The 23701-nt window shown below is 43.5% G+C and overlaps 1 protein-coding gene across 1 annotated transcript in view; it reads right to left on the bottom strand.

Moving 5' to 3' along the window:
• The window catches only part of LOC120065813 (A disintegrin and metalloproteinase with thrombospondin motifs 20-like), a 123821-nt gene extending 103029 nt beyond the window's left edge, over nucleotides 1–20792 (bottom strand). Inside the window, 5 exon segments of the mRNA XM_039016864.1 lie at nucleotides 3326–3342; nucleotides 9180–9228; nucleotides 13029–13170; nucleotides 20080–20444; nucleotides 20702–20792. Coding sequence (XP_038872792.1) covers nucleotides 3326–3342; nucleotides 9180–9228; nucleotides 13029–13170; nucleotides 20080–20444; nucleotides 20702–20792 — 664 coding nt within the window.
• Nucleotides 20793–23701: the final 2909 nt, after the last annotated feature.

The raw sequence follows: 23701 nt of genomic DNA, 5'->3' as shown, positions 1-23701 counted from the left end.
AAATAAGGCATACTTTTATGAATGTTGAATATCAACTATCAATCACTTAGATCATGTATTTTTCAGGTAGAGATACCCCGCGAAGCAACTACTCTCTATCCCTCTCGGTCGCACGTTCTTCTGTGTCTTCTTCCCCCAGACCGTACCAGTAGGCGCATAATATATTATGGTCATTCTAGTTAATTACCACGTTTTCTGCAATAAACTAGGTAGAATATTGGCCTGTTGGAAACTATAACCTCCCATCGCACAGTTCGGGCTTGATCTGATATATCTCTAGAGAAACTGTGCATTGAGCTCACAGAGAAAAACGAACGGCACTCAAATAACTGAACCAACGTTGGTCAATTAGTTGTTTAAAAAATGAAAAATAACCAACATTTCGGTTAATCACTCAGCACTACCTCTGGGTAACCCTGTCATAGTGAGTGTCACGTTGTGGTCTGATCACCCACCAGCTACTCTATCAAACCACCAAGACAGAAAGAGACTGTAAGAACGATAGAGAGGGAGCGAAAAGAGGGAGCGAAAAAGAAAAGGAAAAGTCCAAGATCAATCGAGCGATGCCCCTGGCACGGCGGGCACACGAGATGGAGCGTGACACCCTGGCACAACGGCACACAGCTCCTGCCGCCGTGATGCCCTACCCCGTGCCAGCGGCAGGCGCCTGTGTCAGCGCCAAGCCCATCAGCCGGTGCCCACTGCCCATCCACACAGCAGCTGAGGCCGCTGAGCCGTGGCGAAGGATTCTTTTTCCAGGAACTAGAGCGAAAGAGAGCTCCAGAACGCCACCAGACAGATTTCTCACTGCAGAGCAGAGTGGACAATCCCGCATTGTGGAGAAGGAGAAAGGGTGGACTAGACGTTTTGATGTTTCTATGTAGTGTGAAGTGAGAAGCGAATAGGGTGGAAATGGAGTACAGTAAATTGAGGAGCAAGAGGAGGAAATATGGCCAACGTAATAATAGCCTTTAAATCACATTAGATTAGCTACACAAAACCTTTCCGAATTCGCCTTACAGTCAAATCCCCTCTCTCACTGGCCGGTGAGCTGCTACTTACACTGTGAGAAGAATAGTTTGGGCTGGCCCTGGCCTGAATCACTCACAGGACTAAAAGTATTCTCTGACAAACCCAAAAATTGGGGAATTTATCGCTCAATTAAAAAACTATAAAACATGTAGAGATATTTATCAAACATTTATTAAAAACTTCTGCCAGATGTTTATAAAACATAATTAAACATCCATAAATCCCCTCTTCCAGATAACTACAGCAGTAACTCATACTAGCAATGCAGCCCAACACATAATGACATTGCAGTCCAGCCCTACACTCTTAGAAGTAATGGGGCCTGGAAGAACCTTTCGGAGTTCTGAAAACTGCCCTCTGAAAAGTGTTTGAGGAACCCCTGTGTAAAGGTTCAAACCAGAACCTTTTTGTGACGGGAGGGGTTACATTTTTTTACTTTTTAATAATATATTGTAAAGGTGTCAGCCTATCAGAATATTGGAGGCGTTGCTTATTTGAGGTGTGGCTTTCAGATAGTTCTTTTTGGTCACCTGTTTGAGTAAATGTCATTTGTGTTCATATTGTTACGTTTGTACACTGCAAACGTCAATTTCCCTTGAATATTTCTGCAAATTACATAGTCTAATATAATTTTAACATTGCTGATTACTTTTAGTAATAAAGTGGTAACTACTCCAACTTCGGGATTTGCATAGGCTCTTGAGGAACTCATACACCTCTATAAGCCCCAATGAAGCTACAAAATTGTCAGTGTTCAACCTTAACATGTGATGACAATACAACAGAACATATGGACAGCAACGACATTTACTCTAACGGGTGGCCAAAAAATATCTATTTGAACACCACAACCCTACTAAGCTACACCTCCAGTCCAGGGTTCTTCCAGGAACCCTTTGCTACATTGAAACATCAAAGGATCCTTCAAGAACCCGCCAACTAAACAAAGGTGCAAATATAAACCATTGACCAGCAATGGTTCCTTGAGGAACTCCAGGGGTTCCTTGAGGATCTCCAGGGGTTCCTTGAGGATCTCCAGGTATCCTCGAGTCACCACTAATTCTAAGAGTGTATAATGGCACATATTTCTGCAATGCGTGCCATCAATAAAATACAGTGTTTTTGTTGGCACTTATATACTCATACATGTAACTGAGGAATCCAAAGTATTTTCTGGTACAACGCCTGCCTTTACAGAGCAGGAAACGGTAGGGATTTCTAATCCCAATAACGTTTTACGACTTAATAATAAATAACAAAAGTTATTTATGTATTCTTTGATTAAGATGTATATTACCCACTCACACAAGCACAATCGCACACAGGGCGTTGGAGCACAATAGCCCCCCAAAAATGTACCCATATCAATTATTTTGGTTTACAATCCTTTTAGAGACATTAAAGCAATAGTACATCACTTCAACGCTTGATCCCAGATTGTTGTCCCTTTTTTAAATCTTTTTTTTTACAACGTAGATGTATCTTTCAAGCATGATGTCAACAAACATGACGTTCTCCTCCACTTCAGCTGGATTAAAGTCAATTTATATTTATACTACGACCTCTTTTCACTCTTATTCAGAAGTGTCAATGCCAAAAGGCCAACAATAGGAAACACTGATTTCATTGTTCAGCTAATTAACATTATTCTACAATAACCCACTGGGAGAGAAAGAGCTCTATCACTTGGGTGCCAATTACGGAGACAGTGTAGCATAGTGTATCTGTAGCATACCTTACACCAAGCATAGGTCATACCTGGGCCAATCAGGGGTCAGGTCGATTAATAATGGACAGCACAACATCCTGTAGACCCCCACAGACCTACAATTAAGAGCAATTACTGTGGCTGCTGGCTAGACAGAGAAAGGAGGGCACTAATTGTTGCTGAGGAACGAAATCTTTTAAAACTGACTGCATGACCCTTGACCCGCAGAAAGAAATATAGCAGGTTTCACACACACACTGTCTGCCCACAGTGGTGTCAGTGTTACTCTCCAGATCCATGGTAAAATCCATAGGGTGGCCAGGGGGTTAAGGGTTAGAGTTTAGGTACCAGATGGCCAGGGGGTTAAGGGTTAGAGTTTAGGTACCAGACTTTCTCAACAGGGAATCCCATTCCTCTGCTCTGGAGTTCAACAACAATGACGCAACAGCTAGGAGCCATCTCTACCTCACACGATAAGAACAGTGAAAGCTGCCAGACATTCCTTGCTTCTCTCATGTTGATGAGACAGCGTAGAGATGATGGTCGGTTCATTTCTGTTAGCTCTGTTCTCTGGGGAGAGTGTACAGTAAAGATGAGAGGGGCTGCAGAAAACCACACTCGTAAAACCACGGCACTGAATCAATTACCCCAAAGCATCTGGCATCTACTTTCCCTTCAGCTTCTAATGAGGACATGAGCGCTCTTTAGATGATGGGAAGTAGATATTCCCCGTAATGTGTCTGAACCCCTTTTAAAATGAGACGACAGCAGCAACATCTTGGATTCCACTCTCCATCCATATTCCGTTGGTCTCAATTCCCCAAGATCAAGTAACCTCTATAGACGTTCCAGACATAACAGTAACATTTCAACCACTTGTTTTGGTGCCTTTAGGAATTCTAGATGGACAGAGGGGTTGGCCTACACCCGTCCTCCCATTAGGGTCCGTTGTGTCTCAGCCTGTCCAGGGCCACGTTGTGGGGACCGTGTCCCTCACCTGTTAACACCTCTCACCTCTGACAACTGCCACTATAATAACACTATAATAGAAAACTGCAGGTCTGATGGATCCCCGTCCCGTCCATCTGTTCAGACAGAATACCAAAAGCAGAGTACCTCGGCAGAAAATAGCTGTTAGAATTTGAACACCAGATTGAGCAATGAGGGCTCTATTATTGCTCAAGTGCAGAACTGGTGTCCAGTGATGTTTGTTGATACTAACTATAACATACTGGTTCACAATTACCATTGGCTAGGTCGGAGAAGCATCACAGCACTTCGTATCTCAATCGATAATATACAGAGGCACGATGTTCACCAAATGTATCATCATGTCCGATATTTTTCTGCCCCAGTCTACTTTCTCCTGTGTAGATGTACAGTTGGAGTTGAGGATGAAAACTCTGATGTGGATTGAGGGGCTACTACAGATAGAGACACAGGTGTAGAGGGGAGGAGGAAGGCAGAGAGGGCCTGAGAAACGTCCGGGGCCGGTGCCAGGGTTTAGAGCGAGTGTCACGGCTGTTGCAGGAAGTAGACCAAGGTGCAGCGTGGTAAGCGTACATGTTCTTTATTTAGACAAGACGCCGAACAAAACAATAAACACTACAAAACAAACCGTGAAGCTAAAGGCTATGTGCCATAAACAAAGTCAACTTCCCACAAAGACAGGTGGGAAAAAGGGCTACCTAAGTATGGTTCTCAATCAGAGACAACGATAGACAGCTGTCCCTGATTGAGAACCCTACCCGGCAAAAACATAGAAATACAATTAATAGAATATAGAATACCCACCCCAACTCACACCCTGACCAAACCAAAATAGAGACATAAACAGGATCTCTAAGGTCAGGGCGTGACAGCGAGACAGGCACATGCAGCGCAGACTAGGCTGGGCACACAGATGAAGAGAGAAACTTGCTCCTCTCCTCTCCTCGCTCAGCGATTCCAACCCCTCAGTGGGTTGTCTCATCCACAGCCACATTAACAGAGACAACAAGCACTCAGTCAAAGAGATGAGCCCAGCAGAGTTCAAACACAAACACAGTCTGTGCGTACACTTACTTACACACACGCACACTTCGCCACGCGCACACACGAACAAAGCAAACATTTGTACACACTCAGTCATTGAACAAAGCACTGCCAGATACTCATTTCAGGATGAGCAACAATAGCGGCTCCATGGTGGGGGGGCTGGAGGGAGGCTCAGAGTTGCAGGGCCTAAGCCAGGGATCCCCAATTATATTCAGCCGGGAATTACATTCAGCAGTAGGACGGTTTATGCTTGAGCGGATGGTCGGGAGGGCGGAACATAGTTACAAATCATTTGTACACTGCAAATTGACTGCAAGAATCCCAAATATATATAGTATTTAACAAAAACAGAATCATTTCAAACCTTGATAACATGGGATACGATTACGTGCCTCTCTATTTATGCAGGGGACTACATGGGAACAGATTTCCTAAATGAAAATAACTTTCCGCTCATTTCCTGGTTATTTTACAGACTTTAATGCCCAACAACAACAACAAAAAATTGGCAACTTTGGGGGCCAAATCAAATTTGGCCTCATGGGCCGCCTATTGGGAAGTCCTATGGAGCCAGATGACGAAAGCCCCAACACCTATCCGAGCCAGACCCTAAAGGTGAAAGAGGTTGTCTGACCGATAACCATCCATCCATCACACCGTGCCTACCTCTGCTGACCTCATTCCAAACACGCCATGAGAGGCAAAAACAGCTTCAACTGAGAGCGTAAACAGATGAAACGGAGGGCCGAAAACCTCTAGGGAAGAACCCAATGTCAAATCCCCTCCAATGAGAGACTCCAAACAAAGGGTGACACAAGCGCGAGGTCACACACAACAAGTGCTTCCATTCACATACATGAAAGCGCTAAAGAACAGCGAGCGATTCAAGTCGGCTAGTTCAATAACCGGACGTACGGGGCAGAGCACGAGAGAGCATTTCCCTGCGATGCTTTGTGCCAGGGAAAACCACAGGCCCACAGCCAACCAACTCTGTACACTCCAACAGAAACAACTTCTCTATAATCACACTAATTGTTCCATTCACAGCATCCCAGTCCTAGTACCAGGGACGAGTCAGGCCTGCAGTATGGTAAGTACATCATGAGAGAGAAACACACAACTACAACCTCTAATTACCTGCGAAGCTCTCGTAGATGTCAGCTTTGCAGAGACCTAGTTATCAGAGCGAGCAGAGACTGTCCGCCCCTATCCTGGGCCATTCCCATCTTTCTGATTATCTCCATCTCAAGACGACCGACACAGAGATTCACATGACATGCAAGCCTTAGCCCACAGACAGATAAACCAACAGAATGTTTCATTAAGGGACCGACACGGTCACAGGATTGGGATTTCCGTCTGACGAGCACCTTTGGAGAAGCTTTTAAACCCATCCTGGCACAACGAGGAACATTCGCCTCTTAAAACTGAATCCCCCACTGAACAGCTCCCAGCTTCACAGTTATCAAAAACAGTGGTAAAACCACCCAAGATGGCTTAGTGTACATAAAGAGCTGTAGACCTAGACGTGGCTGCTTGATGCCTAGTGAACAGTAGTAGGGAGGAAGATATGGGTCATGTTAGTGTCAAGGAAGGTACTATCTCTGAACTTGAATTTCGTAACATAGTATGCCTAAATGATATATTGAGTTTGACAAACATTTTACTGTGAATCAAATGGAAAGCATGAGTCATGGAAGGATGCTGTAGTGCTCTAACAACAATGGATAAACACACAGCCAATGACAGCTTTATTACTGTGTAATGATTCATGATGAAATAACAGAAACTCTATCTTCCCTAAGAGGTTACACTTTAAAAGCCCTTATTATCACAGTAGAATTTTCAACACTCCCTTGTTGGTGGCGGCATATGAGAGGAAAAAAATCAGAGATTTCTGTTGAAAGACCAAAGACGACTGACTGCACAATGGTGGACACAAGGATCTCTTCAACTTGATCTTTGTTCACTTTATCTCAGTGGACACATACTGTTCTGCTTCGATCAACACATTTTACCAAGGAGTGCAGAGATAGGACTACAGTAGGACTACACCAACTATGGAAACCAACAGGACTACACCAACTATGGAAACCAACAGGACTACACCAACTATGGAAACCAACAGGACTACGCCAACTATGGAAACCAACAGGACTACGCCAACTATGGAAACCAACAGGACTACACCAACTATGGAAACCAACAGGACTACGCCAACTATGGAAACCAACAGGACTACACCAACTATGGAAACCAACAGGACTACACCAACTATGGAAACCAACAGGACTACACCAACTATGGAAACCAACAGGACTACACCAAACCAACTATGGAAACCAACAGGACTACACCAACTATGGAAACCAACAGGACTACACCAACTATGGAAACCAACAGGACTACACCAACTATGGAAACCAACAGGACTACACCAACTATGGAAACCAACAGGACTACGCCAACTATGGAAACCAACAGGACTACGCCAACTATGGAAACCAACAGGACTACACCAACTATGGAAACCAACAGGACTACGCCAACTATGGAAACCAACAGGACTACACCAACTATGGAAACCAACAGGACTACACCAACTATGGAAACCAACAGGACTACACCAACTATGGAAACCAACAGGACTACACCAACTATGGAAACCAACAGGACTACACCAACTATGGAAACCAACAGGACTACACCAACTATGGAAACCAACAGGACTACGCCAACTATGGAAACCAACAGGACTACACCAACTATGGAAACCAACAGGACTACACCAACTATGGAAACCAACAGGACTACGCCAACTATGGAAACCAACAGGACTACACCAACTATGGAAACCAACAGGACTACGCCAACTATGGAAACCAACAGGACTACGCCAACTATGGAAACCAACAGGACTACACCAACTATGGAAACCAACAGGACTACGCCAACTATGGAAACCAACAGGACTACACCAACTATGGAAACCAACAGGACTACGCCAACTATGGAAACCAACAGGACTACGCCAACTGTGGAAACCAACAGGACTACACCAACTATGGAAACCAACAGGACTACGCCAACTATGGAAACCAACAGGACTACGCCAACTATGGAAACCAACAGGACTACACCAACTATGGAAACCAACAGGACTACGCCAACTATGGAAACCAACAGGACTACACCAACTATGGAAACCAACAGGACTACGCCAACTATGGAAACCAACAGGACTACGCCAACTATGGAAACCAACAGGACTACACCAACTATGGAAACCAACAGGACTACACCAACTATGGAAACCAACAGGACTACACCAACTATAGAAAGTCTTATACAACTAACAGTAATAACACAGTATACCACCATAAGCCTATTTTCTTCTTCTATAACATTCCTGAACTAGCATGCATGCTCAAATGCAGCCACAAGAGCCAACACAGGCCTATCTGAATATAAACCTTATCTTTTCGCTGATACACATTTTGTTTGTGTCCTGGAAGACCACTTGACAAAACAGACAAAACGTTTCATCTTTGTCTTTTTCAAAAATATGTCTCTCCCTGAACAGCATAGCAGCATAGAGACGGGGAAGAAATACTTCCTCACTGAATGACTAATGGAACAGCAAAACAAAATTATTTTTTAAATGTACAGAGGGAAGAAGGGCTGGCAGGATGGTTCATTGTGAAACGTCTGGCATTTCCATGTGTGTTCTGTTCTGACCAACCAGGATAGTTGGCAGGTTTTGAGCCTCCTTCCAACCCTCCAACCCCCCAAAACCCTTCAGCCTTCAGCAATGAAACTCCGGCTAGCGACTTTGATTTAAGAAAATACTCTCTTTTCACAGGGACATAAAGAGTGGAGAGAGAGGACCATGAGATCATTGACCCTCACAAAGAGTGCTTTTATTCCTCATCAGGAAGAGGAATAGAGGGATAGAGGGATTGGATGAGAGGAATCTGACCTCTGCCAGCAACAGGTTATCTTTTCTGTCACTACTGTACAGGTGCGGACTGGGACCAGAAATCGGCCCTGGAATTTCTAAGACGTCTGCCCAATTTGTTTCTTGAGGCCCCCATTATTAGCTGAATGTTAATTTTGTGCAACAAAAGAGAAACTAGATAGACAGGCCCAACCATCTGGCATTTGCCCGAAATGCCAGATGGCCAGTCCGCCCCTGCTACTGTATAGAATACTAACTGACATTTAGAGAGTAACTGGTTATTTTAGGTGGCTTGCACAGCAATGCAGGTTTACTCTTGCTTTTGGAGCACAATATCTTAATCACATCTAGCTGCTTGTGCATTCAAGAGGAGCTATACCTACTTCCTATTGTATAGACAGAGAGTTTCCCACCTACAACTGGACTCTGCCTGGTGGTCCTGACAGTGTTGCTCAATGCAATTTGCTCTCAGCAATTAGGCTGCAGTAAAGAACTGCATGTTTAGGCAGTCTGTGGTGGGATGGAGGAGGAGCGTGGGAGAAAGAGAGAGAAAATTAGTGAGGAGAGAGCCAGAGAGAGAGAGAGAGAGAGAGAGAGAGAGAGAGAGAGAGAGAGAGAGAGAGAGAGAGAGAGAAAAGGGCAGCTGAGCCCACCAATATTTATCTGTTTTTATCTTCCCCTACTATTTCTACTCCAACTATTTGCACATTGCTAAAACACTGCTTGAAATGTCTTTATCTTTTTGAAACATTTTTGAGTGAAATGTTTACTTTTAATTCTAATAGTTAGTTGATGTTGTTTTGTGTCATCTTACTTTTGCTTATTGCTTATTTCACTTGCTTTGGTAATGTAAAAACATGTTTCCAATGCCAATAAAGAGAGGGGGGAGACAGTGCCCCTAGTGCACCTAATCTATCTGACCAGTTGACCATTAACTGTATAAGAATGTCAGCCCTAATTTACAGGCAGCGAATAGATTGCTCTTCCACACCATCAAAACCAATTATGCATTTGTTGTGCTTCGAGAGCAGCCAACCAACACAGTGTTTACTCCTGACCTGATAGTAGCAGGCAGTGTGTGCACTGCACACATTCCCATAAAAATAAATGAGGCCTACTAGCAGCCAGCCAGCCAGGCAGGCAGGCAGGCAGGCAGGCAGGCAGGCAGGCAGGCAGGCAGGCCTACTGTGGCCTTCAAAGAGAGGCATTTATCAGTGCATCTGGAGTGGAGCCTATCAGGCAAAGGCGTGGAACCATAGCCCAGGACACCTCACAGTCCTCCTGTCCTAACCCGGCCCTGTGTCGTCTCTCTCCTTTAATCCTGCCTCATTGTGTGTCTGCTCTACTGCCCTTTGATGAGGCCTTCTGCAGGTGTCTTCTCTTTCTCCTGCTATCTATCTATGTTATAACAAGACCCTGTTGACTTATTAAAAGGTGAGCAGGAAGCTTGTGTTTGCTTGGGCTCTTTGAATAGAAAAACCTGCTGATGTTGTATCTAATCTGTGAGGTTAGGAATATATTAAAGGAAGACTGGGTGGTTGGTGGATATCGATATTGACAGAACCACAACTTGTGTGAGCAAGATAGCTGCTACACCTCCTTTCTGTTGTCGTGTCTTTGGCTATGCCGGATTAAGTAATATGACATGCTATTCTATAAAATCGTTTCTCCGTAATTAATATTACCTGATTGAGCTAATCATGTAAATGTAATTAACTAGAGAGTCGGGCCACCACGAAAGAATATTAATAGAGCTGTTATCTTCCGAATAAACTCTTAAAGACCTAGTAATATTTTACATCAATAGCAGTCAATATTAATCGTCACCTTAATTCAGTCTCATCTGAAAGTTGTAAATTCTTGGTTATCTTCACGAACCCTGGCTAACAAGTTGAATCAGCAATACAAATTGGGTTTAATTATTTATTTACTAAATACCTAACTAATCACACAGAATTACATATACACAGAATGAATCATACCTTGATTACAAATTACGTCATAAAGGAAAACGTCCCTAGCAGACGGAACAGATATGACAGCTGGTTACACAAAAGAAAAGGGGGCTGCGTTTGACTGAAAGAGCGGGAAGACTTGAGGAACAAAGGTACCAGCCATGCTATCGTAAATACAGTATCTTATGAATTCTAAATTACCGCCCATTTGGAAAAGGAAAATGCAATAAATATTTACTCTGAGCTGCGCTTCGGTAGGTTGGTGGTAGATGGAAGGCCGTGTTGCCCAACCGAGTCCTTTGTCCTTTGAAGAATGTCTCTGGTGGTAATTGGATACGTTGTAGTAACGTCGTTGTGTGGTAGACGGGATACTCTGTCTGTTCTTTCCTAGCCCACGTTTGCAGCTGCTGTTGCTAACTCAACGGCTAGGAGGTATCACTTCTGTAGTGAATAAGAGTTCAAAGTTCATACCATTCGCAACCAAAGCTCACGCTGAGGTTGGCTTAGTTCTGTAGTTGACATGTTAGTCCTTTTAACGCAAAAGGCTGCAGACCTCACGTACTTGAAACAGGAGGTTATATTGTCATCAAGGCTTTATATAGGAAGGGAGAGGAGGGCGTGTTTGAAAAGTTTTATAACCCATGTTTCTTCACAGGTGCGGGCCACTGATTGAGCAGAGCCCTAACCTTATGAAAACCCAAATCTCTCATTTGGAAGCTAAAATTACATTTAATCTCTTCACCAATAATTTTATATTCAAACATTTAAATTGAACAACAATTCCATGTGACTCCGATAACTACAATGTGCAGACTTTCCACTGTGGATGTCACGCCCTGACCTTAGAGATCCTTTTTATGTCTCTATTTTGGTTTGGTTAGGGCGTGAGTTGGGGTGGGCATTCTATGTCTATGTCTTGGTTCTATGTGGTCTATTTCTATGTGTTTGGCCGGGTGTGGTTCTCAATCAGAGGCAGCTGTCTATCGTTGTCTCTGATTGAGAACCATACTTAGGCTGCCCTTTTCCCTCTTTCTGTGTGGGATTTTGTTCTTTGTTTGTGTGCCGCTAGGTTGCACGACGTAGCTGTTCGGTCGTCGTATTCTTTATTGTTTTGTTGTGTCGTAGTTTCACTTCGTGATTAAAATTATGTGGAACTCAAAGAATGCTGCGCCTTGGTCTCATTCTTCCCAGGATGATCGTTACAGTAGAGTTTATGTCATTCTATCATTGATCAGAATGTCTCAGATGACAACCAAACCGACATCATATTCATTAAGTACCACCGCATATGATCAATTGATCGGATTACCAGAATATAGTTCATTTCCCCCTCCCCTTCTGATGTTCCCAGAATCTCTATGTTAACCAAATGTCACATCAGTAGGGTAGAGAGAGGAAAAAGGGGAGAAGAGGTATTTATGACTGTCATAAACCTACCCCCAGGCCAACATCATGACACTGTTAAACAATGGCCTACCAAGAGTCTTCCGCCTCCCACCCACTATCTGACAGTGCCTACAGAGACAGAGAGCATTTTTCAAAGGTCTCCAGTGCCTGGCTGATACCCTCCAGATTGTTGTCCCTCTGTGTTTGCCACACACAGACTGATGGAGTGAAAGGCAAGCATATTAAGGAGGTATTGGCCTGGCCCCTCAGGTCACTCCAACTACTTCACAGACAATGGCCACAACCAGCGGACAATAGCCGTGTTCAGACAACAAGCAAATCAAGTGTCCAGCATATAAAAGATTTATTGCATCAGCCAACAAAGGCTGTCACAAAGCTCCCCGCGAGCTCTCCTTTAAGGGCCTGCGTCAGGGTGAACTCTGCTGGGTCACTTAGCTTTTTGTGGGCCTCTCCACCACCTAAAGGCTGTAGCTATAAAAATTCTAATGAAATGGAGAGCATTCAAATAGCAGCCTACAAGTGCAGTGCTCTCCAGTTTCTATATTTGTCTTCGCCAGTGCTACAAAGTAAAAAGCCGTCATTTCTTTCTCTGTTCCTCCGCGGTCTTGGGTGTGACAGGGGATGGCTGGCTGGAACGCATTTTAGCTTTATTAAATAAAGGATTTCAATAACCCGCTTAATCAAGGCTCAAATCTTCTTGGTAAGCCAGCAGCCAAGGATCGTGACTGGGTAGAATTTGCATTTAGGACAGTTATTACGGCTGTGGCACAGAGCTGAAGAACAGAACAGGTCATACTGGGGCTAAGAGTGAGGGGAACCCCAGTAACAATCACAGTAACAATCAGACTGTGGTTATATAGTATAATATAGGAGCAGAACCAGACTGTGGTAGGTCTGTTACCTGAGGCTGAACAGGGTTGCGTGGGTTCACTGGCAGGGCCCTCTCTCCTCTTCCTGTCCTGTCTGTAGACGAGGTGAGGTTTGTTGTGCTCCTCGTCGTACTCCTCCCCCTCCTCCGCCTTCATCAGGGGCTCTAAGAAGTATTCACCATGCTGGGTGGTAAAAGTCCCGATCTGGAGGGGAGAGAGAGAGAGTGTGAGAGAGAGAGTGAGAGCGAGAGAGAGAGAGAGAGAGAGAGAGAAGAGTTGGTTAGAGGTCTGTGCAGTGTGGGTCATATGAGTGACACGGTCAGTGTATATGACAGCTATAATATGACGGTTGGGTGTCCATTTACTTTCAGTGATCATTACCTGCAAGTGCATCGAAGTAATAGCTGAACTTCTTATGGTAATTAAAACGTTTGTTCATTCAGATTTTAGAGTGATGTAGCTGTTACAGCATGTGTGCTGTTACCCTGAGTTAATGTTCAGTACAGTACACAGTGTGCTATGCATCATTAGTTCCATGACTAGCCCGAACAACACAAGAATAACGCAAAATTAATATCTTCCGATAGTACACTGTTTTCCGAAAATATCTATTTTTAGCCGGTGGAAATGGAAACAACATGGAAAATAGTAGCACGATCTTGCCACGGCAGTATTTGAATGGGCCTTCATGGTGCCGCGGTATATGGATGGGCCATCAAGCCCTCCATTTGAATGCAAATTCCATCATTTGCATTCTGGAATGCCTGAAGAAATATTGAGTACTTTGAGTAGAGGACATTGCGTAATAATCGGTGAGATGACAGCATCACCCTCAGGCAATTTGATGATAAAAGATGGGCTTGATTGACACATACAGTATATCCATCATATATCATAGCATTTCTTTCATATTACACAATATTAGCATCCCACCTAAATCTTACAACCCGTGTCTTTAAAGATGTCATTATGAATGGTATTTGAGTGCACTACTCAAATCCTGTCTTGAATGAATGACAACCAATGGGAGGAGTGATATCATTGTGACAGGATTTGGCAAAGCAAATATTGATGTGGAGGATGAGGCCCTCACAAAGCTGCTTAGTTCAACAGCCAGTCGCTCGCTGGCTCACTCAGCCGCGAAGACAAAGGTGTTTGTGTGGTCATTTCACACGCACACTTTAACAGGATATTGTGTGGTGGAATGTTATCTTTTTGGGGGTAATTTCCATGAGCATCCCCACAAGTGATCGGTGTTTGAAAACAGAAAATATCCAGAAGGGCCATGGAAAATAAAGGACGTACCATGTGTACATTTCCTCTTTTCCGTTCACGGTAGATGGGATAAACACTTGAACACACATACCCTTGTATGTTGGAAAGCCTGAGTGCTGCAGACCTACAGTAGCTATAGGATGAGAGCTCAACCTAAGCCCAAGGACAACATAATGACTGGGTTGTACTTGTAATAACAGGACCCAAAGCAGAGGAAGCAAACTATGGCTATAGTAGTTAGAAGCTCTCTCTAAGTCTCAGTCTTGTAACACCGTGTGAAAACCACCTCGATCGCCCCCCCACTATGCTCCTCTGACGACCTGTCAGTATAGTGAGGATGAAGGAATGTGAATGTGAACATGAATAGAGCAGAGTACTAACAGAGTCCAGTTATACTGTCTCATTACAAGGCATGGTACTGGCAGCATGTGCTGGGTGGGAGTTTTTGTATACAAGGCCATCAGCAAACATCTTGTAGCAGTCTATCCCATGCAGCGTTATGTCAAGGTGCACGCAGATACTGGCAGCCTAAGGCACTCACACCGGTACTGTACAGTAATGTCAAGGACTGAGTGATTACTGAGTTGATGAACTGTAGACTGGGCACCGGGCACTTCCTGTATGCGCTTTGCACCAAAGAGCCTGGGGCCAAGACTGTGGTGATGCACAGACTGACTACGACCTACCTAACATTGCACATTGTATGACATCTATCAAGTTCTATAAGAACAAATATGAAAATGCTGTAGTAGTAGTACATCGTCGGTATGAGGAATGGACTTCTTCCCATAATCCCACCAAGCGTTCCCACACGGCTAAATACACAGCAAGTGTCAAGTCTTTGTTTGCACAAACTAGGAAGCATGGTGTCAGGGGTTTAGTAATAGTTTCTATTCACTTGTAAATCTGACAACCGAGTTTGGACGAACACAATAATGTTGCTGTTCAGGAACAGGTGCTGTAACGAGCCTTTGGTGGAGGGGACTCCACAGAGAGCTACAGGCCAAGGCCATGGTGAGGAATCTCTGTCTGTTGACACACAGCTAGCAAAGACCACTATGACTGAGTCATCTAATGTGACATACAGTAAAGACAGCCCATCTCTTAAGTTAAACAGACCGTTAAAGTGTCTAGCATCTGAGCTTTACATACACTTTACAACCCAGTGCTGGGTAAATACACTCTTAGAAAAAAGGGTTCCAAAAGGGTTCTTCGGCTATCTAGAACTTTAAAAGGTTCTTCGGCTGTCCCCATAGAGAACCCTTTGAAGAACCCTTTTTGGTTCCAGGTAAACACCTTTTTGGTTCCATGTAGAATCATCTCTGGAAAGGGTTCTACATGGAACCCAAAATGGTTCTACCTGGATTCAAAAGGTTTCTACCTGGAACCAAAAAGGGTTCTTCAAATGGTTATCCTATGTGGACAGGTTCTAGATAGCACCTTTTTTTCAAAAAGTGCAATGAACAGAACACATATTGGGTTATTTTTGACCGAGCCTGTTGGGTCACTTAGTTGGGGTTTTGAGCTACATGTATGATCCACCGGGTCAGATCAGAAGACTGGATGCGTGGCTTAGTAGGGGCGTCACTTTTTATAGTTATTTTTGGCCACTCGTGAAATCAAATGTCATTTCGGTTCATCTGGTCTGTTGTACTGTCAACTCATGTTAAAGTTGAGCAATGATACTTTTGTAGCTTAATGAGGCTTACACAAGATCCTCAAGTGTCTATGTGTGTACCAATGTTGGGATAGTTACCACTTTGTTATGTTATTTAAATAATAATTATATTAATTGTATAATAAAATATGTTATGTGCAAAAATATTGAAGGGAAACTTTATTTGCAGTTTACAAACATAAAATTATGAACAAGAATGACATTGACTCTCACAGGTGGACAAAAATACCTAGAGTTGAAGTCAGAAGTTTACATACATTGGAGTCATTAAAACTCATTTTTCAACCACTCCACAAATGTCTTGTTAACAAACTATAGTTTTGGCAAGTCGGTTAGAAAATCTACTTTGCGCAGGACACAAGTAATTTTTCCAAAAATTGTTTACAGACAGATTATTTCACTCATAATTCACTGTATCACAATTCCAGTGGGTCAGAAGTTTACATACACAAAGTTGACTATGCCTTTAAACAGCTTGGAAAATTCCAGAAAATGATGTCATGGCTTTGGAAGCTTCTGATAGGCTAAATGAATTCATTTATTAATAAATGAGCCAAGACCTCAGAAAAAAATTGTAGACCTCCACAAGTCTGGTTCATCCTTGGGAGCAATTTCCAAACGCCTGAAGGTACCATGTTCATCTGTACAAACAATAGTACACAAGTATAAACACCATGGGACCACGCAGACGTCATACCGCTCAGGAAGGAGACGCATTCTGTCTCCTAGAGATGAACGTACTTTGGTGCGAAAAGTGCAAATCAATCCCAGAACATCAGCAAAGGACATTGTGAAGATGCTGGAAGAAAAAAGTTTAAAAGTATCTATATCCATAGTAAAACAAGTCCTATAAGGAAGAAGCCACTGCTCCAAAACCGCCATAAAAAAGCTAGACTACATTTTGCAACTGCACATGGGGACAAAGATTGTACTTTTTGGAGAAATGTCCTCTGGTCTGATGAAACAAAAATAGAACTATTTGGCCATAATGACCATCGTTATGTTTGGAGGACAATAGGGGATGCTTGCAAGCCAAAGAACACCATCCCAACCGTGAAGCACGGGGGTGGCAGCATCATGTTGTGGGGGTGCTTTGCTGCAGGAGGGACTGGTGCACTTCACAAAATAGATGGCATCATGAGGTAGGAAAATTATGTGGATATATTGAAGTAACATCTCAAGACATCAGTCAGGAAGTTAAAGCTTGGTCACAAATGGGTCTTCCAAATGGACAATGACCCCAAGCATACTTCCAAAGTTGTGGCAAAATGGCTTAAGGACAACAAAGTCAAGGTTTTGGAGTGGCCATCACAAAGCCCTGACCTCAATCCTATAGAAAATTTGTGGGCAGAACTGAAAAAGCGTGTGCGAGCAAGGAGGCCTACAAACCTGACTCAGTTACACAAGCTCTGTCAGGAGGAATGGGCCAAAATTCACCCAACTTATTGTGGGAAGCTTGTGGAAGGCTACACAAAACGTTTGACCCAAGTTAAACACTTTAAAGGCAATGCTACCAAATACTAATTGAGTGTATGTAAACTTCTGACCCACTTGGAATGTGATGAAAGAAATAAAAGCTGAAATAAATAATTCTCTCTACTATTATTCTGACATTTCACATTCTTAAAATAAAGTGGTGATCCTAACTGACCTAAGAAAGGGAGTTTTACATGGATTAAATGTCAGGAATTGTGAAAACCTGAGTTTAAATGTATTTGGCTAAGGTGTATGTAAACTTCCGACTTCAACTGTATCTGAAAGCCATACCTCCTGAAAATAACCTATGGATTGCATTCAAAAAGACCCATCTGCTGGGTCAACCCAACTTGAAAGTTAATAAAAACCCAACTGATGGTTAAATTAACCCATGTTTGGGTAATCCAAAGGGGTGGCCTATTGGGGCTGTGGCTTTCAGCTAGTTATTTTTGGCCACCTGACAGAGTAAATGTAATTCATGTTCATCATGTTAAGTTTGTACACTGCAAATTTAAATGTTCCTTCAATATTTTCACACATTCCGTATTATTTATATACAATTAATAACATTTGTATTTCAATATTATTCCAAAGTGGAAACTATCCCATGTCAACAATGGACTAATGAAACAAATACCATAAGATCGTTTTTGGGTGAAATTTTCCTTTAAGGTACTCTTACTCTTGTGTAAGCCTAATTAAAGCTACTAACGTGTCAGTGCTCAACCTTAACATGTATTGACAATACAACAGAACAGATTAACCCGGAATGACATTTACTCTTACAGGTGGCCAGAAATAAATGTCTGAAGCCACGCTCCTACTAAGCCACACCTACCATTTTCTGCTCTGACCCGGTGGATCATAGCTCAATAACCCTGCATCAACAACCCAACTTAAAGAAAACAATTGGTTGTTTGTGACCCAGCAATTTTTTTTTAGTGTAGACATCTATCACATGGCAGCTGACAGTAGAAACAGAGAGAGGGACATACTGAATGGGATACATTGGGGGTATTCTGAACGTACCCCCGTTATGTTCCTTTAAACAGAGAAACCCTAGGAGGACACACATTTCCCACGGTGTGAGTCATACTCTAGATTCCTCTCAGCACCTTCATTAGTAGTTATCCACAGGCCAGCCACTTTCTCCTGTTCCCCCACAAGTCACAGCACACTTTGAAAAGACACAAGGCCCTTAGCTCCCTGGAGGGAAGCCTTTGGGCACCAGAGGCAAGAGAAACTTCCCCGTCTCAAAATGACCCCTTTGTTTCAGAGGCTTAATCATCCCTTAAAGCCCTCATCACACCAACATGTGCTCATCCGATGAAGCCCCAGCAGCCTCAGCGCTCAGAGACTAAGCCGACACGTTTATGACCCAATAGCCTAGAGCCATGGGTGTACTGATGCTATTGTCCTGTCTCTCTCAATGACTGATGATAACATCACAGAGGGTACTAACACACTGTGCGGAAGCAAACATGTTTGGAAAGGAGCTTGAAGTCATATATCAATGTTTGGAAAAGAGGTTGAAGTGACATCAAGTTGGAAAGAATGACAATCAAAGCTTGTAATATGATATCCTATTTCTTCTTTACCAGTAGATGAGGTACTGTATGAACGGTATAACTGAAGTCATCCACGTAACAATTAAAGTACATAGATAACGAAGTAAGAGAAGGGTGTGTTTCACTGGAAACACAATCCGTTGATTATGTGTTGTGCTAGTTATACAGCCATGCAGTACATCTTATACGTGGCCAGTGCCAGTCACCCCAGGCCAGGATCATGCAAACTGTGCATATCTAAAATAAGTGTGACGTCACTGATAGGGCTGCAGTGACATATGCAGCGGGAGACTCGAAGGCTATGGCCCTCTGTTACTTTCTGTGGCCAGCTAGGCAGACGTTCAGTTCCCACTGAATCAGACTGCCGCGACTGAGGTCAAACCCTGCCCCTGTACCAGTAACCTTAGCTGACCCATGAAGTCATCCCTTCAACAGTATCTGATATTCTCTCACCCACTGAAACTAACATCCAATAACTCCATTATAGCCCCATGAGATATAAGTCCATGTGTAAGATAGATACACAATAAAAGTGGCCAGAATGACAGAAAGTATAGTGGGTAGGCTTAACATCCCTGATGACATAATACACCGCGTCATTATAGAAAACACCAGGATGCTTAAAAGTTGATTAGTATATTCCAAGAGGCCTAGGCTATGTGTCATTCCATAATTGGCACAATAAAAACCAACAAAATGCGTGCCAAAGGACTTTCATAATCTAAAAAAAACATTATGTCATAGATACCCACTTTGGAATTCTATCCAGCAGAGGAAATGATGTGAATTGTGTAATAGCAACATCAACTCAGTGGTATTACTGCTGAACAGGCAAGAGGTGGGATGCTGCCCTGCCCCTGTCCCTGTCCCTGCTCACACTGTGGTCAATAACACTTCAGGCCATACATGCTCATGTTACATATATGCACTTCAAACACAAAACTAATATATGTTTTATTGTCACATACACTGGTCAGGTGCAGTGATATGTGTTGCTTTACTGGTGCTGTGAGTTATGGGGGATATCCATGGAATCCGTTGAAATGGGAATAACCAGGGAGAATCAGCAGAGCCTATTAAAAGTATTTAAGTTTAGAGGGGAAAAGTCATACTCACAAGACCAGTGCACAGACTGAAGACTGCAGTGGATTCAATCTTGGCGTTGACGTGTCCGCGGAAAAAGCAGTGCCGCATATCGCTGTCTTCTTGTTGTTGGGACTCCGTTGCGTTGCTGTGTTCCGCTCCCAAATGTGTCACAGTGTACGTGGGGGCAATAAAACCGGAGTCGGCGGTTAGATTGAGATGAAAGCGTTGTCCGAATGCCTCAATTCTGTAGTGAGCACTTAAACCATCCGAATAATCAGAATTAACACTTCTCCGTTTCCTTTTGTAGTGAAACTTGTGGGTGAATGATTCTCCGAAATCATTTATCCGCAGCGGGGTGATAATTTCATAGGATGACAACTGTTTGATGAAACTTTCTGAAATGCAAGGAAACGTGCATTAGTGAGATACATTCAGAGAGATTATAACGGTAAAATATGTAGCCAATAGAGATACGTCAATGTAACAGTTTTTGACAAGCAACTATTTTGTGTCACTTAGCCTACAATGTACTCTACTGGCATTTTCCTTCAGCGCCATTAGGCTACTAAACAGTTCAAACATATACTTTCAGATTTCGCATTTTATCCGGATGGATCCTACCATCCATAAATCAACGAGATAAGTAGCCTACCTTGTTTCGGATGCAATCGGTATTCCAAGGAGTTCCGGACAAGTGCTGACAGATGACACATTAGTCCAACCAGCCAGATTGCAAACTGCATGATTTCCCGGGTGAAGAAACCACCGGCTCTCGTCTCCAAGGCAGTAGGCTACCCTTCTCAAGCGGCGCTCACCTCTCCTTCTCCCAGCTTGTCAGCAACAGGTCGTGGGATCTGCGGAGGCTCTCTGCAGCACAAGTCTTGCAAAGTGCACTGGCCTCATCGCATGGCTAAACATGCATCCACTATGCTCTGTAAACACGCACTATTTACGATGCATAACACACTATTTGCTGCCTAATGTAAGCTACGTCTATATGGAAAGGAGGGATCAGTGCCAACTAAGCTTTTCCTTAGCCATCCATAGAACACCCCTTGCACCCTAAAGGCTCGCCAACACAGGAACACAAGGAACGCCCCTAGGCCGAAGAGCCAATAGTGAGTGCGCCTCGACCAACACACAATTGGGGCCGTCTGTACTCTGTGTGAAGAAGAACTGTAAAAGAAAACTGTCTCCATCAACAAGTTATAAAGCATTATACCTGCAGGCGTTTAGTTAAACAGTATAAGTAAAGTGTTACCAAATGTTTTGCTGGGCTATTACAGAGCCCACTGCACACCTCTTTGCAGAATTTGATCGAAAAGTATACTCATTATTGTCCTATGGGTATTACGTATTATAGCCCACATAAAAGTTAGCAGAATGAATAACGTTTCCTCATTAAACCCATGGATCAGGAGCAATAATAACATCTAAATAAGGATTTAACCTATAATATGTGTTTAGAGTAAACTGTGGACCTACTTCATAGAGGCAGAGGTCAGTCCAGTTCTTCATTAGTCATTGTGGCACATAATGTCTAGAGCACACTTGATGGACACATGAAAGAGACCTTGGTTTTTTCATCTGCTTTGGCCAGAAATGTCACCTCATTGTGGGTGATTAGATTCGGTGGGCTCACCGGAAGAGCTTTCGGATGTGGTGAGGTCTTTTGCTTTGACTTTCAAACAAAAAGAAAAACATTCAAGAAGACATTGATGTTATGGCTATTGTCTATTCATTCAAAGATCCTCTCTGCAGTCGCAATTCTTGTTTCATGCAATCTACTGCCACTCAAAAGTTTGCCTTAAAGTCAGTAAGTGAGGCCTACAACAGGATCCACAAGATGAGGTAATAAAATTATAAAATTCACTGACTTCACTTTTATAGGGCTATCACGGTGACAAGAGACCATTCATCCATTCTGATTAAGTGAAGCCAATTCAACTGAGCACTTGGACGGCACATTGACTGTCCAAGAACAACAGTATCTGTCCAAGCCCAACAGTGTCTGTCCATGCATCACAGTGGGTGTCCAAGCACCACAGTGTCTGTCCAAGCATCACAGTGGGTGTCCAAGCACCACAGTGTCTGTCCAAGCATCACAGTGTGTGTCCAAGCCCAACAGTGTCTGTCCATGCACCACAGTGTCTGTCCAAGCACCACAGTATCTATCCAAGCACCACATTATCTATCCAAGCACCACAGTATCTATCCAAGCACCACATTATCTATCCAAGCACCACATTATCTATCCAAGCACCACAGTATCTATCCAAGCACCACATTATCTATCCAAGCACCACATTATCTATCCAAGCACCACATTATCTATCCAAGCACCACAGTGTCTGTCCAAGCACCACAGTGTCTGTCCAAGCACCATATTATCTATCCAAGCACCACAGTGTCTGTCCAAGCACCATATTATCTATCCAAGCACCACATTATCTATCCAAGCACCACAGTGTCTGTCCAAGCACCACAGTGTCTGTGCAAGCACCACATTATCTATCCAAGCACCACAGTATCTGTCCAAGCACCACATTATCTATCCAAGCACCACAGTATCTGTCCAAGCACCACAGTATCTGTCCAAGCACCATATTATCTATCCAAGCACCATATTATCTATCCAAGCACCACAGTGTCTGTCCAAGCACCATATTATCTATCCAAGCACCACAGTGTCTGTCCAAGCACCATATTATCTATCCAAGCACCACAGTGTCTGTCCAAGCACCATATTATCTATCCAAGCACCACAGTGTCTGTCCAAGCACCACATTATCTATCCAAGCACCACAGTGTCTGTCCAAGCACAACAGTATCTATCCAAGCACCACAGTGTCTGTCCAAGCACCACAGTATCTGTCCAAGCACCACAGTGTCTGTCCAAGCACCACAGTATCTGTCCAAGCACCACAGTGTCTGTCCAAGCACCATATTATATATCCAAGCACCACAGTGTCTGTCCAAGCACCACCGTGTCTGTCCAAGCACCATATTATATATCCAAGCACTACAGTGTCTGTCCAAGCACCACATTATCTATCCAAGCACCACAGTGTCTGTCCAAGCACCACAGTGTCTGTCCAAGCACCATATTATATATCCAAGCACTACAGTGTCTGTCCAAGCACCACATTATCTATCCAAGCACCACAGTGTCTGTCCAAGCACCACAGTGTCTGTCCAAGCACCATATTATATATCCAAGCACCACAGTGTCTGTCCAAGCACCATATTATATATCCAAGCACTACAGTGTCTGTCCAAGCACCACATTATCTATCCAAGCACCACAGTGTCTGTCCAAGCACCACAGTATCTGTCCAAGCACCACAGTGTCTGTCCAAGCACCATATTATATATCCAAGCACCACAGTGTCTGTCCAAGCACCATATTATATATCCAAGCACAACAGTGTCTGTCCAAGCACCACAGTATCTGTCCAAGCACCACAGTGTCTGTCCAAGCACCACATTATCTATCCAAGCACCACAGTATCTGTCCAAGCACAACAGTGTCTGTCCAAGCACCACAGTATCTGTCCAAGCACCACAGTGTCTGTCCAAGCACCACAGTGTCTGTCCAAGCACCACAGTATCTGTCCAAGCACCACAGTGTCTGTCCAAGCACCACAGTGTC

The sequence above is a fragment of the Salvelinus namaycush genome, chromosome 21, assembly GCF_016432855.1.
Source record: "Salvelinus namaycush isolate Seneca chromosome 21, SaNama_1.0, whole genome shotgun sequence".
Classification (NCBI taxonomy): Eukaryota; Metazoa; Chordata; class Actinopteri; order Salmoniformes; family Salmonidae; genus Salvelinus; species Salvelinus namaycush.
The sequence above is the reverse complement of the archived record's forward strand: the minus strand, read 5'-3'. Positions and strand labels throughout refer to the sequence as shown.